Below are 21,376 nucleotides of genomic sequence, written 5' to 3' on the forward strand. Positions count from 1 at the left end.
TAACTGTCTCCTCCTTCAAACTTCTTGTAAACTCTGCGGTTTATCTTGGATAGAATTACGCAGGAAACTGTATACAAACTACAAACTATTGAGAAACTAATCGCATATCCCTCTGTTCGTTATCGGGCTCAAAACTTTCCTAATCGTGGAACGGATAATAGGCAGAGACTTCTCGCATTTTGCGTAGGTTCTTCGAAGTAATACTTCGAAGTACTTCGCATTACGTAGAATGCGAATTCAACTTGTATGAAGCGAAATATGGAGCAATATTTCATTACAAAAGCTAGTCGTGTGAAATTTGAATCATCTAACCAAATTAAGTTCTTAAGTTCCTTCATGTATGATTATTTGCAATAATTTGCATATATAATGTAGCGGAAATTATTAGTTGTTTATTATTGTAAGCTCTCTCGGGACTTCTAAAGTCTGTCTTGTTAGATCAGAAGATCGTAGGAGAAACTAACACAAACTATTTAAGCGATTGATAGATCACGCTTCGAAGCATGTTCCTGGGTTATAATTAATAATAACATGCAAAACATAATATTGATGTATGACTAGAGAAGTAAATTTAATTTTGTAATGGATATATATTTGAAGAATTATAATTTCTCAATAACGTATTTATTAGTTTATATCAAAATAAATAAATAATATTTTAAAGAAAATATTTTCCTGTGTAAATAAAATCACTCTAAGTAAAATCATTCTCACTAAAAAACTAAATCAATAAATAATAAATAAATAAAAAAATAAATATTTTAATTAAGCACATTTGAAGCTTTTTAAACGTAGGTATATATAGATTTTACTTCTAATATTGCACATTTATCATCCGAATAATTTAAATATTACAGAAAAATTCGCGTATCTCCAAAATCATTACATAACTATAATGTATTCGCTAATAAAGCGTATTGAAAAAAGCCTAATTATCTGCTATCTACATGCATAATTAGAGCTACTTTATTAGAGCTACAAGCTACCTACACTATAAGGCTCAAGTTCGTAAACCAACTTCGCTCTCAATAAGGTCAGCAGTATCGTTGGAAGAAGAGGCGTAAATTTATTCCGCGAAAGATCCATCACGATTATGACTAGAATCTGGTGTATTTTTAGATTCTCTAGAAATGCGCTATCTAATCGGGCAAGCTACTGAAAATTTAAGATTTTCGCGATCGTAGGGCCGACAATGGGTTTAAGCGACGTCTAGGCGTGCTCTCGGTAGACGAGGAAGCGCTCTTAGACTTGGAAGATTTTGACGTCTTAGACGTCTTCTCTTTGCTCGTGGTGGCTGCAGAGGTTTTCACCAGTTTCCCGGATTTGTTCGCGCCACCTCCAGAGCTTACGCCCGTGGAGGCTGCGGATGATGCGGGCTTACTAGACGCGATAGTGTTTTGGGAATGGGTTTGGGTGTTGGGTCTTACTTGTACCTCGCAGGGGGGCGGCGCGCTCCTGTACGACGGCACAATCTTGAAAGTTACAGATCCTCGTGCCTCCCGCTGTAACAAAGAAGATCGACTCTTTAAATATTATTCTAGAAATTATTCGCGTTAAAATGAGTTTCAGATTTCTTTTTCATATAATGAACAAATACAAAAATCTATATATTTTCCAATAATAAAAATGATGTTATTTCAAAAATTTACCATTATAATATTTGTATTAATTATAATATGTACTTTATCGAAGGAATATTTAATTATTTTTATAATTCAGTTTAGAAAAAAAATTGAATTTTTTTAAATTCTACTTGTTTGATTGTAAGGATAATTTTATGATGATACTCACCAGAATCTTTTGCAAGGCATTAACGGATTGATTCTGAACCGGTATACCATTGATTTCTCTGATTTCGTCGCCTACGTGAAGAGTGGCTTGTCTATGGATCATCCCACCATGCATAATTCGCGCAACAAAGCATTGTCCGTCCTCGTTCATTTTTAGTGTGATTCCCTAAAAAGCGACAGAATAAAGCGAAATAAATTAAAAATGGTGAGTACAGAGCACGCTAGCAATAATCGGATATTAAATTTTTTACGATAATGTGCTTCGAATATTATTAATGCTACGTTAAATCACGTATATAATAAATAATGATGTAAATTTAACATTAAAATTTCAATGACGATATTCAGGTTCACCATTCAGGTTCAAAATATGAGATATTACTGTATGTTATATGTTTTTCTTTTATTTGTCTCAACGACATGAAATAGTAATATGTTTAACATAAATCTTTTAATATATTTCATTACAACGTTTCTCTAATATTTGTCTGCATATTTTACTTCTGCATTTTCGTAGAAAAATTTTAAAAAGATTTGCGCTTTTCTTGAACAAATATATAAAAATCATGTCAGAGGGAAAGAGAAAAGGAGAGAGAGGAAGTTCGCAAATAAATCTCGTAGAAATTCAACGTCGTCTCGTACTACCGAAAAGACACGTTTCCGCAATTACAGGTGCTTTGAAGTGCCACTCACCATCGGCTCATCCGTGTTCTTCTGAAACTGCACCAGTCTGACGCGAGTGATTTTCTCGTCTAAATCGCCGTTTTGTCCTTCGAGGTCGTCGCCACCATTTAGATACGTGAGAAGAGGCGGTGGTGTTACTCTGGTGGCTTCCTCGCCGTAGACTTCGTGGCCGGCAACATCGTGGGCTTGTAAGAGTGCCTGAAACCGAGCAAAAATGCAAATTAAACTATTAACGTCACTGTCTTCCACGTAGGAAAATAGTTAAATCGCCAGATTTATCGGAGAAGTCTAATCTTTGATGTAGTTGAGTCACGTCAGTTTCTTACTGTAGTAATTGCCATGCTAATAAAGAATATTCTCGTTATATGCAAATACATTTCATTCGTAAAAAGAGTCGTGACAGTTCGTTAGTCATACAGTTTATTTTTTCGATGCTGTCTCATAAATAAAATGATGATTCCAACTGTGGAAAAGGGAAGCAAACAATCAAATTTTGATTGCTGATTGTATCCTGCAGAACGTGATCGAAATATAAATATTGAATTTCGTTATCAATAAAAAACAGGCATCACTTTTTTTAGATTGTTATACGATCATATTGTGTACACACAAGTATGCAAAAGAAATTATGTTCTATATATGTTGTACATTGAATACGTCAAAGAAAATATTATATACTTTTAGAGAAAATAATATGCTGCATATAATTTTATAATGTGCAATTATCTCTCATTTTTGTTAATTATTCAGAGACGTTATTGTCATAAAACATGAGATGTCTTATAATGAGCGCAATATTTTTCACATAGGAAATGTGTATTGCATAAGTAGCGATATGTGTAAATGCAAACGTTTCTATCAAACTGAAAGAGCGTAAAATATGCAGTTTAATTTACATTTAAATTATCGGCTTTCATTAAAATTCAAATGTAAATTCTGATTTTAATAACGGGATGGCATACCTGATAAACAAATAAATGATCGCGTTCTACTTTACAAAATGCATATTAATAAATGCACTTACAAACATCATGTTTGCCGAATATTTTATTGTTTTTATTGTTAAAAATATTTTATTTTTTTTATATAGTTATCTACATTTTTAATACATGTGATATTATAGTTATGAAAAATAATATTTCCCAGAAGATATATCGCACGTACATTAAATTAAGAAATCATAAAATTTTTTTTAATTTGACACTGCTTTTTTTGAAGTTATAGGTAGAAATTTCTCATAATAAAAAAGATATGTATGCTCTTGATATACATATAAATAACTGGCTAAAAGAAAAGTACTCTATGAAATTTATGATGTTTACGTCGACTATACATTGAACACGTAATCAATTTTCGCGGAGTGAAAAATGGCAGATAATACTCGAAATTGCTTTCGAGTATTGAGAATTAATCACTAAAACCTATTCGTTGTCTAAATTTAAACATCAGTTTACTTAGTAGTTGTAACTAATACTTTTTTCAACAAATCTAAATATCAGTTAAAATTTTTGTTGCATCTATATATTAATGTATCAGTTTTTAAATTTTATCTTATAAAACGAATTTATCCACAAAATCAAGTCTGATTTCTAACATTGGAAACAGCTCCGAAGTTCAAATATTAATCTTAATATTTTACTGAACTTATTATTTACTAAAATTTTAGCAACTAACTTTCCGCGCTATACATGTTACTACGACGACAATCGCAACTGTGCTTGTGGTTCAATAATAGTATTTGGATACTAAGTTCTAGTTGTCAGCCGATCAAGCTTAAAGCTTAATCTGTTACAATCTCCAAAATTGTCTCGAGCGAATTTGACTTGCCTGCGCTGCGAACTCTGGTTAGAGAATTGTATGTACGTAGCTTTGATACGCTAAATTACATGTTTGCATAATCCTCCGTCTTAGTTGATCTCGTTCCTTTGTCAAAACTTACACTCGCAAAAATATATGATAAGATAATATGTAATAATGATATTTAATGAAAAAGAGCAACCATATAAACATATGTCTCATATTTTATTTCAAGTTTGTAAAGATATTTGCTCTACTTGTCACTTATTTGAATTCGCATACGAAATGCGTTAAATTATGCATAAGATAGACAAACGTATATTGCCATACGTGATATTCGTATGGGATCATGGAAACGCTTTGTTCATGGACGTAAAGGATCCTCGAAGGGGTTACACACGAGCACTTTGTCCAAGGACAGCCACTCCGTTCACCTCGAAACGCGGCCAAACTCGTCACTTGCGACCCAGTTGATAGCAACGACACGTCTCTATTTCTCCTTTCTTGCGCGCATCTACTCTGTATGCAAATCGCGCATGGAAAAAACATATTTCAAATATACTGCAAATAGAACGAAATATAAAGATGAAACTCAAAGACAAATTGTCCGCTATGATACATATGTATCCACATGAGGTGCGTTTCAGAGGAGAAAAAATATCCGCGAATATGTTTTAGATTATATCTGAAATATTTCTAAATCGATTTTCAATGTAGTTTCAATGTTCAAGAAAGAATTATTAGATTTTGCAGCTATCAATTGGCAATTTGTCGCAGAAAAATGTCACAGAAAATTGTATAAAGGAATAAGAATAATTGTTGAAACGGAAAAGATAAGGTTGTTATAAAACGTGAAAAATGCATTAATCTTAATACGATTGTACGATTGCGTTTTTACCTATTTGTTACACCACCTGTCAGGGTAAGCACAGTTGCACAGCTAATTCAAGAAAAATGAAAACGATCGTGGAGGTTATTTCGATAGTATTTGTTCGCAGTGCCGTTAATCAAATGCCGTTAATTACATTAGCGCCATTGGATATTCATTAATTAAGGACAGCCATGGAACTACCAGAGAGAAAGAGAGAGCAGCAATTGTCCATTAATTCTTTTTTCCCAGACATCTATTAAAACTAAAAAATTCAATTGTATATAATTTAATGCAATTACGCCATACGTCGCAATATCAATAGTGAAATTCGTTTTTTTTCTAGAATTGTCAACGTGTGTCAGAGAATTATTACATATTCATACACAAGTCACACGGAATTTGGAATGTTTTCATTCGGGAAGCATCTCATTATCATAACGCCGTAATACATAATATTGTTACGTATAATGTCCATCACAGTCACACACAGCTTTAACAGATACTCAGAGCTGTCTCGCAAAATGTACGGTTGCTGTAATTTTGACATACGAATAAATGGCAGCACGCAAGGCATTCTGCGTAACAAGAGAAAAATATCAATCGCAAACTCTGCAAAAGTGAAGATGATAGTTTGACAATTATTTTGTTACGTTGAAAAGTGCTGTATATTTGTAATTAAAAAATTTAATTAATTATAAAATTGAAATATATAATTATAAAATTTACCTAATTAATTAACAACGCGACATATAATAAGTTTGATTAATAATACATATTTATTAATATATTATTTCTTAACATTTTATGTCTCAATAATTTTTATGTACATTTGAATAATCAAAATAATTCATATTATTTGATAGTGTCGAGAGTGTTATTGTAACTTTATTTTAAACATTAATATATGCGTTCGCGCGCGCACAAGCATATGCAAACTAGTTCTCAGATTCGAGGATAAAATAATATTACGTCATGTGTGTGCAAATTGAAGTGCGATGTATCCGTGGCTATGGCATCATTCGTACTCCGGAAGCCAATTCATCGGCTTGCAATATCAAGGGGGATGGGATGAGGAGGGATGGATGCGGTAAACCACGACTGTGGGCTGCTTCAATTGCGGTACATATAAGCTCCATGTTAAAATTTATAATAATTTGTCTCTTGTGTCAAGATTGAACAAATGACACAGATAAATATCGCTAAATAATATTGGAATAATCAAATTCATTTGGTTTATTTGTCAGCTACTTACGCCATTGCTATCATCTGTAATTTATCTGTAATTTGCGATATATATATATGTATATATATATACTCCTTTCCAATATAAAATAACTTTTCTTCGAAAAGTATGGGTGAAAAAAGCACTAAATCGACGATGGAACTGACTTAATCGCGAGATTCCGAAAATCCGATTCAATTATCGTTTAGCGACTGAATATCCGCGGTTATTCCTGCAAGGATAGTTTTCTTTCGAGAGGCAAATTAAAATTCAATTATACGTAAATCTGCTGTCTGAGAAATCACTTTGGATTAGAGAATTATTAAAATCCCTATAAAGTGGTTCGAAGACCATTGTTTCAAGGCACTACTCTTCAATTTTCGCGAATCCTTTAATATATTTTTAAAATCAACATTTTTAGAAATGTTACAAAAAATGTCCCATTTTATTAATTACTTTCATTAATTGTAAAATTTATCAATTTTACATTATAAATAATTAAAATGATTCTCTCAAAAATTAATTTCTGAAAGTGTAAAATAAATGAAAAATGTTATACTTCATATAATTTTAAACTTTAGTCGAATTGGAATTTAACAAATTTTAATTTTACGACATCAAAATTTTCAATATTGCAAGGTAGCTAATAACTTGTAGAAAGTTAGAGAAGATATTATATCAGAAGATATTTAATCAAACTTTTATTAAGAAAAACTCAATTTTAAATTGCTTAAAGAATATTGCTAAAAGAAATATGTGAAATAATTTTGGAAGACTTAATATTATATAACTTTTCTTTTGGCTACAGAATGTGTAAAGTATGTACCTTAAACCTTAAACCTTGCGGTTTTAAAGTTATTATTAATATCCATGTATACGTACTAAAAATATTTTAGAGGTCCCAAATTTATATTGTATTAGATGTGTTTGTTGATAAGAAATTAATAAAAGAAAAAAGATAAAATAGAGTTATTTATATACGAAAAATAATCTTTAATTAAATCGTCGACATAGCATAACATCAATATTTTCGACTATAGGTATACATTGCATGACCCAATATTTATCAGGTTTGTCTCATTGTTCATCAAAAACAATTTTGCAATATTTTATTGTATTAAAACATTTGTCGATAATATTTTCATTTCGATAAACTATTACACGCAAGATTGATAGAAAAAACATACTGCCGAAATCTCTTAATGAAATATAAATTGATAAAATGTCGCGCAAACTTCTTTTTTTTGACATTTATACATAAATGCGATTATATTTATAGAATCGCGAGGTCAATATCGGATAATCATGTTTAAAATGAACAGTTAAGAATATATGAATTATCAAATTAGTGCATTAGTGGAAATGAGAATTCCTATGAGAGCATCATTTTCAATTTTATACCTATAAAGAAACAAAGAGAGAGAATATCGTTGACTATACATTTAGGTATTTGTCAATTAACACACAAATGATATCAGGACCCATCGCTGGGTACAAGGTTGTAGCTAGCGATTGTTACAACATTAGTCCCTTTGGTCGTCTATTCCATTGTGAGCACATGGATATGTCCGATGACTATATTGGATTAGCCTCTCAGTCACTACACATACCGAAAGTGCTTTTGCGTTCTTTTTCAAAAGGTGTACTTCTCTTCAAAATATATTTATCTTGTTTACAAAGGAATGATTGTATAAAAGTCGTACGAAAAACGCGTCCTTCGATGTACTTCGTGAATCGTAGAAGAAGTAGAAAGAGAGAAAGAGAGATGGAATGCGCTTGAGATGGGGCGGATCGACATATTCGCGAAAATAGCGGTGGTCGATTGTGACGAATGGACGCGATTTGGACTGCCAGCATCCGTTGGTTTTCGGTGATTTATTCGTGGAAAACCGACTCCGGCGGATCTCTCCACCGTTAAATGTGCTCGGGATGCGACGAATTATCGCCTCGTGCATGAACGTACGCGGCGCCTTCCTCGAGAGTTCGCACTTTAGCTCTTCTACCGCTAGAAGTGGAGCGATATTAGAACTTATACTTATATGTGTGTATTGAGAACGTATTTATCTTATTTTGGAACGAACAGCTCAGACGGAAAACAAATAAAGCGGAAGACCTTGTGTGCATACTAGTTACATTTTGATTAAAAATTTTAATTAAAATATTTAGACAATTTTATTCATATATTTAGCTAGACGAAAAATACTGATTTAACTTATGTATATGTATATACATTTGACATATAAATATACATATACATTTGTACAAATGAAAATATTTAATCTCCTAAATTCTTCTGTTAAACGACAAACATTCTTTAAATATATGTATTAAAAATAAATGGACCGAAAGCTCATATATATCGATTATCGTTATTATTCAGAGGTATAAATTAATAAGTGGTCGTGATGATATAAAGGTATCATAAAATCTCTTCATTTGCAAAGCTAGAAAGACGATAAAATTCCCATTATACTTAATAATTGGACTGTCAGCGCGTCGCACTGTCAACAACTAAATTTGTTTCTCAGGAAGATACGATATATGGAGTATATAATGTTGATTCTCGCAATTTACTAACGCCGTCCTGCTTTATATTCGTCCAGCTCCGGTCTGAGCCTTGCGTGGCCATTTATTAACTTTTTTTCCCTACGCCCCACTTAATTTTTCTGTCAGCCGCAGAAAGAATATAGGCGCTATATACCACCGAAGGCAAGAGCCGAACTTGGCTCCAGCATTTTTAAGTACTTGCTAATGAACCGACGTCGTTAAAAAATTTATTATTCGTAAAAACATTACTCCCCCTTAAAGAGAACCGATGCAATCAATAATGAAACACGCGCATTCCCGTATATATGTCGTATGCGACACAACGTATTGGCATTTGTTCTCCACGAATTGCCTTGGGAAAATACTCAATTTATGGTTTAAATCAAATTAAAGACAAAACAAAGGATTGTTATCCATACTTATCCGCGCAAATATAAAAATAATATTTTGTCAAGTACGAGATTTACGTAAAATACAATACTTAAATCAATTTAATGAACGTAATTACTGTATTATTTGAAAATAAAATACACACTACTATAAACACTAAAATACGCAATTGAAAAAAATATTTTATCTCATTAGATTGAATAAAAATCGTACATTTATTATTCTCTAACATAGTTTACTAGAAATAATTATTGATATCTGTTGAAATATACATATATCGCAAAAACTTATTAGATTATACTAGTCTCGTTGCAAATTTCATCTACAAAATATCGTTGAAGCGTGGGATTAAATTCTCGACGCGGCCCATTCGATATAAATCCGACAATTAGTATACGTCTTAAAATAACAGCTTGTAAAATTTTTCGTATAATTCAGTAAAATTTTTTATATAAACGGTAAAATCTGAATATGACAGTGAACGAGAAATGCGGAAAGTTATTAAAGCATAAAGAGGCAGCGCAGGTATGTAAGTCAGAAAAGTTGTGCAATTAATTAATATAACGGCATAAAATCGTCTATCTTTGTAATCGTAGTTGAATACCAAAATTCGCAACGGAATTCCTGGGATATTTCGAAGGCATAGGACACGGAAGGATCGAATGATAGAGCGGAAGTGCCACTCCCGCGCAATGCAACGATGCAGGTGCATCACGAACGGGCATAATGCGCTGCGTAGTTGATTTCCGGTTTGTTTTGTGCAGTCAGAAATATATCCTCTAGGTACATAATATACGGGTTATGTAACACGGTTGTGCATGTATATACGATGATACGGTAATACGATGAATATGAGGTATGAAACTCGCAAATATACGCGCCATGTGAAAACGTTGTCCCATTTTTTGACATTTTGCCAGCCATTCTTCATCGAATTATGTCATCCTAAATATTTACACATTCGTCATTCGTAAAATTATAATCGTCTGTGCAAAAATAGAGAATTTACATCATTATCATTTTTGTAAATAAAGAATTATCTTAAGTCGATTATTTCCTTCATAAAAATTTCATAAAACATTGCTTTTAATTCGTTGCAGGATTTACATTATCATTAAATATACATATCTATACATTACCTACTGCAGATTTTAATTAAATATTTGTTGAAATGCAAATTTATTCATAAAAAATGGTAAAAAATCCTACATAAATATAATAATGTAAAATATATAATTTAAAAGAATTTGATTGTAATTTGGATATATATTTCAATTTTGTTCTATCTCCAAGGAAATGTAATATTAAAAAAATGCTTTATGAAGAAAGTCAGAAAGAGAGAAAAAGAAAAAGAAAGAATGAAAAAAATATGAGAGGATGTAAACCGCATGAATGATATTATTTTGCGCAGTGAATTCCAAGCAGTGCGAAGAGCGACTACATTGATATACTTTACGTGATAGAAACTGATGGGAATCGCGGTCCTTGTTTACAAATGTATTTTCTACGTGCGAAAAAAACGCGCGAAACGTAAGTAATATGCCGGCGCAGCGTATCCGTTAAGGTGCCTTTTCACGAGCCGCTGAAACTGATTGTCTGAGCGACAAAATGATCATGTAACAACTTTTGTCGCTGAACTAAACAGCGATAATTTTTGTACATGAAAAGGATAACAGCGCGATAGAATTGAAAAGTTGAGCGTTTCAGAGCAGTAAATGCTTTGTAGTTGAACTGATTCAAACTACAAAATTGTTGATGCTGGATTACGAGCGACAAATCTGTCGCTTTAATCACTTGTTTTAGCAGCACGTGAAATTGCGCCTTTAAAGAATCTCGCGCGATGCGAAGTGGAATAGATGCGCGTATGGTCAGACAACGCGTCTTCTTCGCTGAGACAAGGACTACATTCGTCATAGTGAATCAACTTCCGGCTTTCAATAAACTTGTACGATCCATTCAAAGCAAACCACGTACGACAATACACCACTTCCCGTATCCTATTTTCGAGTTTGCGGGGCAACTTCAACGACCGCACCAATGTCGAAATATAGTCGTGAAAATTAAAAGCCGAGAGCGAGACTCGTGCGTACTTAAAAAGTACTTTAAATTAATGGCCGCTTCGTGAAAGGCACATATAACTGAGCGGATTATTTAAGAGTCTCGGCCTACTTCTAAATATTGGATTCGAAATATTTTTATATTTAAAGAGAAATCACATAAATATAAATATAAAAAAATATACGAAATGACATAAATAAATATCAAACAAAATTAATAAATTAAATATATGATATAAGTTTAGATAATTTTAATACAAACTTATTATCAATAAAATAGTGATAATTTTTTGGCAATCATTTTAGAGAAAGAGCAAAATGTGTATAATTGATCAAATAATTTGCAGTAGTAAATTAGAACTTTAGATTAATAAAAAAATTTTGTTATGCTGCAGAATTAATTTAACAAGCACATATATCATTAAAAATTATAACAATAATATAATATTTAAACAATATTACGATATAATATTTAAGAAAAGAACTAGACCTGAATAGTTTGCAATTTAAAAATACATCTCTTTAAAATAAGGAAATGAACATTTAAATAGCGAATTTATATTAATATACATATATATAACCATACGTCTTATATTATAAAAATACTGCAAATTTTACAACGCATGCAATAATAATATAACAATTACCGGCTTCTTGACTTTAAATGATACAGTGATATTACCGTTAAACATAAAATTTTAACTATCATGTCGTGAAATAAAGTTATATGTACTGAAATTTACAGTGTTTGTAAATTTTTGTAACTTAGAAAGTACCGAAAATATGATAGTAATTGTTGCTGTCTGAGAATATAATTCCTAATAATAATAAAATAAAATACAACATTGAAATAATTTATTGGAACAGTTAGAAATTATTATTTTTATAAAGACACTAATAAATTTTAATGTCGTCCATTAACAAAATTTTTATTTCATCTCAATCACCGATAAAATGAGAAATGTTGACCCTTCTCTCTTGTCAATTATCGATAAGCCAATTACCCTATAAATGGAAAATGTACTAATAATTAAAAAAAACATTAAAGCAGATGTTTAAAAAGTATAAAAAATTAATGCAAAATTACAAAAAAAATATAGAAATAATTAATACACATAATATTCAATAAAAATAAGATAAATGAGATAATGGTTAAAATAAATGGTTGATTGATTTTTCTATCAGTTTGCAATTAATTAGTACATCCAATGTTGGATGACAGGTGGCATCGTTGCAAGATGATACGTATCAGCAAATTCGAAATATAAATACAAAAAGTCACAGAGCAATGTAAATATAGTCATGCAGAGAAAATATTACTAGTATCTATCTCGCAATGGGCACTGAAACTGTAAACTGATTGTAACTGGAAATTACAATCAATTCACTCCAATAATGCCTCAGTGATGTGTAATTAGAATCTGGAAATAATGTAAAATGCATTACCAATTCAATAAACGAACTTGTTAACGCGTAGTAGAGCGAATAACGCTTCTCTGTCAAACTACGTAAAGCTCGATCCGATATTAATTAACAATATAGTAGCCGAATTCTATACAAGGAAAAATTTAATCAAATATAATGTTGGAGACGCAATTTTACAAATCTCATGTCGCGGGTTTATTTAGCAATAACTATAACGTTCACATATATAGAATATATGTATGTATATAATTTCATTTATTCTATTAACTTTTTTTAAGTTTTATTAAATATATAAAACTCCTATATCACATTTATTAATAAATAAATTATTTAATCTGCTAAACGTTATATAACGTAATAAATAAAAAGAGCGATAAAATAATAGTTATCCGTGTAATATCGTTTGTTAAATTTCGTTGAAAAGTATATTAACGCCGATATATTGATTTTTAAGATTAATTTGAATTACAGCGCAATCAATTTGTAATCGTAATTAAATGGCAATATACTACTCCATATTCATGTGACCCTGATTTTACACTGTTCTATATACATAATATGTGCTAATATCAACATATTCCTTGAATTGTCAAATTCTATTATAATTGCGTGTTCCATTTCTTTCGTCGAGCACTATGGCTATTTACGCCACTTATAGCGCCTAAGTTTTTTCGCCATCGATTTTGCTGGTGACCTTAACGACTTAACCAATTAGATGAAACTTTGCTCATGTATTTACCGTGAAAACAAAACTTTTCTATTCGTTTTGACAGCGAGTCGCTGGTGAGAACTTCCTTGCGAGCACCGACGGTTTTTCCTCACAGGAGTTACCGAAACAATGAGATGGTATATACAAAATTGCGAGCGAAGGCGAGTTGCCGTGCAAGTATTTAAGTTACGAAGGAACTCTATAGAAAGAGCAGAAAAGATTCCGTACTATCTGCAATTTTCAAACAAAATCTGTACTTTTTTAAATTATCTCAATACTTTTGTCGCAATCTTCTGCTAACAAAGAACTACGCGAGATGCAAAAAGTTGCTATACTTTATAATCATTTTAATATTATCTCTATCGAGTTGGAAGAGTGTTTGATATGCACGGTCAAATATTTGATTTGGTCTTCGTAAATAATTACACATTGATATTGGCGCAAAACGTTGGATGGAGGATAGCGCGTTTCCGAATTTGAAAAGTTAAACATAAGCTCCATTGCTTGCTCTGTACTATTGTTTGATGTAAACGTTCGATTTTATCATAGTAACTCAACAAAACTCTTGTCACGTAGAGCCATTTATCAATAATTTAGAACTATAAAAAACTGTTTTTAAATTATTAATAAACATAAAACATAAAATAATGAAATATTTCTTTTTAATATGCAAAAATTTGCAGATCATTAATAGTTAACATAAATTTAACATTATAATACAATAATAAATATTTTATGTTAATTAACTTCAATTGCTATTAAATTTTTTTCACATATCTTATTCATTTACTTTTCAGTAAAATCCATTATTATCCTCGATATATTAATCCTATGCTCATGTATTTCCAGTTGCATAATTTTACGCAGCAGTAATGTTTTACGCAGATTTGTTGGACTACAGAATTATAATGTAACGGATTTTCATAAAACACCACGTTTCTGTCTGTAATATATAAGCTTGCCAAAATAAATAAATACAATGCAAATGCATATTAGGAGAGAAAAAAGGAAAGAGAGATTTTAAATTAAAATATTAGAAAAATTAAATTTCTATTTGCAAAGAAATTAAGTTATTTATCTACAGTTAAATTAAATTAGCTACATATTCAAATTAAATTATGTATATTCATAAATTTAAACTGAGCGTTCTAATGCGCCATTAACTGCCGCATCTGGTTCTATAAATTAGAAATCTCTCTCTTTCACATCATAGATCGCATTGAAATTCAATGCCATTCGTTGGACGTTCACGAAATAGGTGATAAAAATGCGAAAATAAATCACTAGTCACAGATTCAACGCCCGAATAATCTCTGCAGGATTTATGCATGGAGAGGTGCAAACGACAAGACAATTCTTTAAATCATACAATGTTGCCAACGTACATATCCTTCCATAAATCTAAAATCAATTTTCCGCGTATTCTAGATTTTATTTAATATATTCAACATCGGTGCAAGAACAGTCACTCCAGCGACTTTGGTTGCAATATGTATGTATGTACGTGATTGCGTGAGTAGATGCGCTGCAAAATTATGCAGATGATGATGGAATAGATGGTAGAGACGCGCGATGAAGAACGAGCCTTGCAATGAGTAGGAAGCGATTAGAAGATGCGAAAGTTACGGGAGCTCGTCCTCGTTGTCACTTAACACGTGCAGAACTAAATGGATACTCCTTGGATTCGCTTAATGGCGAATAATTATAAAGTCGAAGTGGGAGAACGCGACGAAGCGAAGGACGAAGAGGGACAACGCAAAAAGCCAAATCGTATAGGTGAATATGCATTATCTTGACTTCTCATACCCACTTCGTATCTCGGTCGAAAATTGCCGACGCATCTCGTTGCGGAGAAAATTGCAACGAGGTGTTAGAACGTTTCGCCACGCGAGAAATTGTTTTCCCAAACGATTTTCAAGCCCACGCGCCAGACATTTTTCGTGAAATTTACGTTTACGGGAAATTTTTAATCGAGCCACAAGGACTAAGGTGTTTTCGTTTATGGTGCAAGTGTATTTTGGTCTGGGCAATCGATGGACTAATTATTTTTAAAGGGGCTTAATCCGCTTTATGGGAGCTTATATAGGAGGCGGAGAAATTCAATCGTTTAAGACCACCATCTTAATTACATTTTCTAACAGTTGTGCTTACTATACTGATAGAAATGACTTAAAATACAAATTAGCACTTGTATATGTAAATTACAATTTTGGCAAATTATTTTATTAAATAGTTAAAATGGAAAACCTATATTTTATACTTTATGTTAATAGAAAAATAATAATAAAATGAATAATTTAAATCTGCACGTATAATCGATATTTAATCATTTAGAATTATATTTGTTTTATAAAAAAATATTTCTAAATAATATAATTTATTTTATTATATTTCATGTTATATCTGTGTGTGTGCGATATTAATAAGCTGGACAATAAATATGGGATAAGATTTAGAATTAAAAGCTTTCAATCCCAAGATTTAAAAACTTAAATAATTTCATAAAATATTATAGACAAAACGTATATATAAAATGAGTCTTTTAAGTCTTAATATTTACTTTATACAATAAAAATATCTACGTATATTTTTCTTGACCTCTTATTAAACACATTTAGTTTAATTTTTTATCGGCTAGAAAAATATGTGCAAATCATAATTGTGTAAAAACATATAGTGTAATTATTAAAGAGATTGTAAGACGTTAGAATACTTTGTTTTGATTTGGTAATAAGAATTTCGTATGCATCGCTATACATATACATTTGTATTAGAATAGTACAAGTACCTCATAAAGTAGTTCATTATCAGATAAATTAACTGAGGAATGTAAACATAAATTACTATTAATTCCGGTTTAACGATGTCGTTGTGCGGGATAGATTCTGCTTAGTCAGGACCATCATGATCGTACATTACATCGACGCTGTGGTAATTCCACTTTAGTGCACGCGCTTTTATGTTACAGTCAGTCCGATTGTTGAAACTCCGACATGGAATAAACCGCATTAACGCAAAGTACAAAGGATTAGTTATAATCACTAAAGCATAAGGCCTATTTTATTAACTTTTGCAACATCCAAATAAGTGATTTGTATAACATATGTTAAGATATTTTGTGTAATATTAACAACAAAAATTCTATGGCTTTATTTCAAAAATTGTACAAAAAGTGTATTTTTGAATTTCTTAGGCTAAATTGTGCATAATTAGATACACACAATGATTTCTACAGTATTTTTTTACACTTTGATGCTTGTTTCTGATTAGTATAAAAAAATTAGCATGTCTTGGAAGAATATTCGTGTACTGATTTATGATTTATAAACGTGTAAAATGGTAATGCATTGATAGTGTACTGATTCGCTTTTATACATATATTTGAAAAGCCTTAATGATCCTTGAGATTAAATTTAGTGGCTATCTTTCATATTGAATAATTGAAGAGCTTCGAAGTTAACCGCAAAGGACTAGTAGCAAACAGTGCACTCAGAAACTAACTCAAGGCAGTACAATGCTTTGAGAGCTTTCGCGAATATATACAAATAAGGAATATACTCTTGCGTATCAACGAACATATGTATGTACATATATATTATGTATCAATATGTACAATTTCAATTGCCACTTTTAATTGAATTAATTAGAATCAAAATTTCTCTTTGTTAATAAAATCATTAACATAAGTTACACTAAAAACATTAATTAAACATATCAATAAACAATTAATATTAATAGTTGCATGTATAATATTAGTTGATTAAATATAATACAGATAGAATGACTAATTACATGACAAATCATTTATAATAAATATCAATATTTAAAATTACAAGAAACACTTTTGCGTATTACAAATATCATTATAATTCCAAATGTAATTCTCAGTTTTTTGACACATATATATGTATATAACATGGCAAAAGAAATACTTTATATTAAAGATTACTCTTATATATATATATATATATATATATATATATATATATACTTATTTTATATTAAGTAAGTTTTAAAAGTTTCTAAAACTATTCCAATAATTTCACATGAAACTTTAATCAAATTTTCATCAAAATATTTATATGCTTTTGATCCTCCTATAAATGAATAAAAAACTATATAATTCATAAGTAATTTTATTAAAAAAAGAATATTAAGTTTCTTAATTAAACTTGTAATTTTTTTAAAAATGCAGCGATAAAATTAGTTTAAAAACTATTTTATTAGATTGCGAATTATCCAACACTATAGAGTACTTATGTTTCAATGTGCAACACTTGACATAACAAAACGAAACTAACATTCGCGCTAGATAAAAAGTTCAATTTAACTTTCTTCCCTTCAGCAATTCTATTACAGATACGTCTTGCACATCCGCGTGTTCGTTGAAAGCTTTCAGCATTAGAGACGCGGCATCGGTAGCAAGCGGAGATATTCTGTGATAAGAATACATTAAACTTGCCAGAAATTTCAATGCAATAGCCACAGTTAATCTCTCAAATTGAAGTTTTCTTGTATTTAAATATTCACAAAGCGTAGTGCTATATCAAATAAAAAATTTAAGAGATTGGAAGTTTAATTAAACTAAATAAATGTCAATAAAATTAACGTGCTGCAAAGGAGTGGTATCTCAAAACACGAAGTTCTTCAGTGCCAGCCATCAGCAATTTCAACTTAGTACCGTAAATCGAGTGCTTTCATGACAGTTCAAAGCTTTTTGAGTAAAACAGTCCTTACGCGTAGTGAGTATAAAATAAACAATGCTGATTAAAACAGTTACGACACAAATTGTAATGACGTTGAACAACGAAAATCTGCAGTTTGTATTAATTCAATGCTGTTGTAAGTGTGATGAAGCAAAACGCTTGAAACTTCGTTCCAATAACAAGAACTCAATACGTCTTTATCTTTTAACATAGATAAAAAATAATTGTCTTTTTAATTGCAATTCTTCTGTGTTAAGGCGTTGATTATCCTGACTGACGCCTTTCTGAACTATTATATTACAATAAAAGTAAATTAGTTAAAAAACAACCAATCAATTTAGAAAGATCAATTTAGAAAGATGTATACAATACATATAACAGATTTTCATGCAAAATAACATTTAAAAAAGAACAAACGTTTTATGATTTTAAAACAAAGTTTAATACCTAGAAATCTGATCGCTAAAAATTGTACAGTGGAAAAAGTAAAAGGCCACAATTAAAGAGACAAAATAAAAGTTGTAAAATAGAACTTTTAAAAATTTATGCTGATTATGCATATTTCTTAACAATTGCTCGCGTCTATTAGTGTGAATTGTCTGCATTGCGGAAAAATTGAAAAAATGCATTCCTTTATTTACGTATTATTTTATGGATTCATCGAGAAGATTATACAAACATATCTAGCACGTATGCCGAGAGAGAGCGGATTATTTTCAAACCATTTGTTAAATGGTCGTTTGACAAAAATGTTATCATGACGATATACAAGCAATACAGAACGTTATTGTGTATGCACGAGTATGAAGCGGAGCTACAAAAAAACGCGAAAAGCGACTTAACACATATGACCATCATTGATATTTAATTTTAAATGATCTAACGATCTAAAATTAAGAATGATTAAAAAAAGAAAATTTTCGATATCTTATTACAATATCACCAATTATTGCTTATAATTATTTTAATTAATTTTTGTTATATATATAATTAGTATTATATATATATATATATATATATATATATATATATATATGTATATGTATATATATTTTACTAAAAATTTATATATATATATATATATATTTAACAAAAAAAAATATATATATATGTATAAATAATAAATTCTTTTTTAATTTCAAAGTTAATCTGCAGCATCTATATATACAATAAGCATAGAGTTTGACGTAAGTTCTCTTTTAAAATTAGAATACATATTTTTCATACATACATATTTTTAATACTTGCACGAAAAACTTTTTTGACTCTGTATTATGATAATGGTAGAATTGAGGCAAATCTGTCTTATAAAATTATATAATAAGCGGAGTTTTAAATACTTATTTGAAAAAGCCACTAAAAACACGAACATTGCATTTGTCACTTTTTCTCATTTTTATAATCAAACTTTACAGTATGAGCCTCCAAGGATATTAGGGGAATATCACTGAATATGCAACAACGTATCTCCACACGACACTAGCCTGTATCAAATAATTTAACTAAATATGCATATAAAAGCATGCTGTACAACGAGATTAATGTATTCTCTCAAAATATATATCTCACTTAGAAGGAAAATAAAATGTAATGTAAAAGAATATCTGTAGCACATTATAATCGTTTTTGTGATGTTATTCTTCTTTTTAATAATTAAAATAATATTTTTATAATATGATAAATTGAATATTAATTAATCACAACAGAAACATAAAAAATTATAGATTAAAACAAAACTTAATTTTTATAATTAAATAATCACTTGTCTATTTTTTAAATTTTATACACATAATTTGCACTTTGATATTTCCTTATAAAATAATCAAGATAAATATAGTGAAATCAAATGATCATAATTAATTTATGCGCAATTAAACTTACGTAGCATAGCATTACGTTGATGGAGAGAGGAGATTTAAACGTAATAGAGGAGGAAATCTTCATCCACACTTGATTGCTTAGATCGTAAACACGATTTTATTGGTTCTCTCTGATTTCACGAAATATATATATATATATATATATATATATAAAGTTAATTGAGATGCTAATTAAATGGAAGCGAAATTGTTTATGGAACCGAACCGTCAGAAGCGTAGTTTGGACATCATCCGAACGTGCAGAGAGTTCGCCGAGTACTGACTGCGTTGCGCTACGTCGAGCTGTTCGGCTTCCCGCCAATCCCCTACCACTCGATGCGACTTCGCCCACCGCGAATGCACCCCTATCTTATGAGAAAAAAGGTAATTCACTGCAAAACGAGACACCGCATTATCACACGGAATGGTACCTCAGCATCCAATGAAGAAAAATGATACATAATTTTACTGAATTCCGTTAAATAATATGATAATATTACGCAGTAAAGTATAGAAATTTTTTTTTTATATCAACCTTTTTGATGCAATATCTTGCCGTTTATGTTATCAGAATTATTAAACAATGTAAAATATCAAATAATTAAATATTTAGATATTTTAATCTAAAAATTGAATTTAGACTATTTCAAGTTAATAATTTCTATTGCACAGAGACAACCCGGGGTATTCAAGGCGAATTTTTTCCTCTTTGCTTTGAAGATATATTTCATGATATTGCTATATATATACTAACAATATGCTTTTTAATTTTAAAATGTTGTAAACATGTCATTATGTATTGTATTATTGATTTACTAAATTATTATGTTACATGCACACCTATTGTGTAATAACAATATGGTGCAAAAATCTCTAAACTTTTATAAAATAAATATGTATGCAGAAACAAGTTAATGGAAATTAAAAAAAACAGAATGAACTTCTCAATTTTTATAGATGTATACTCAAATGTTATTGAATTTTTTACAATATTTTCAATATGCGAATATAAAAATAATGTCAGACTATATCTTTTAGTAAAAAACGCTTTCAATAAACTTTTGACATAGTTATAAAGCAAATGTTTCATAAAATAGGTTCATGTTGTTTTAAAATAAGAGTTCTTACCTTACACGATTAAGTCTTTATATTCCCGTATCTTACTTTACTCTTATTTCTATTAACTTATGCCAACTTCTCGCTTAAAATTGATTGCTCTTATTCGATTACTTGTGTCTTGCATATCAAATGCTTTTGTGTGATATTAAATTGCATGGCATAAGTCGACGCTTGTCGCATACATTTTAAATGCTGACACA

General features: G+C 30.3%; 1 protein-coding gene across 11 annotated transcripts in view; it reads right to left on the reverse strand.

The window, feature by feature from the left end:
- Window positions 1-21,376, reverse strand: part of CASK (peripheral plasma membrane protein CASK) — a 178,476-nt gene that overhangs the window by 21,986 nt on the left and 135,114 nt on the right. For 6 of the 11 annotated variants that reach the window (XM_085487701.1, XM_029315345.2, XM_085487699.1 and 3 more), the window contains 3 exons: window positions 2,484-2,672; window positions 1,792-1,956; window positions 1,428-1,502 (listed from right to left, as the gene is read on the reverse strand). In XM_085487701.1, coding sequence (XP_085343827.1) covers window positions 1,428-1,502; window positions 1,792-1,956; window positions 2,484-2,672 — 429 coding nt within the window. The remainder of the gene's footprint in view (window positions 1-1,427; window positions 1,503-1,791; window positions 1,957-2,483; window positions 2,673-21,376) is intronic. The other 5 variants (XM_029315348.2, XM_029315351.2, XM_029315344.2 and 2 more) reach the window with 1 other exon arrangement.

The sequence above is a fragment of the Nylanderia fulva genome, unplaced genomic scaffold (assembly GCF_048542155.1).
Source record: "Nylanderia fulva isolate GAGA-0341 unplaced genomic scaffold, ASM4854215v1 Scaffold6, whole genome shotgun sequence".
NCBI lineage: Eukaryota > Metazoa > Arthropoda > Insecta > Hymenoptera > Formicidae > Nylanderia > Nylanderia fulva.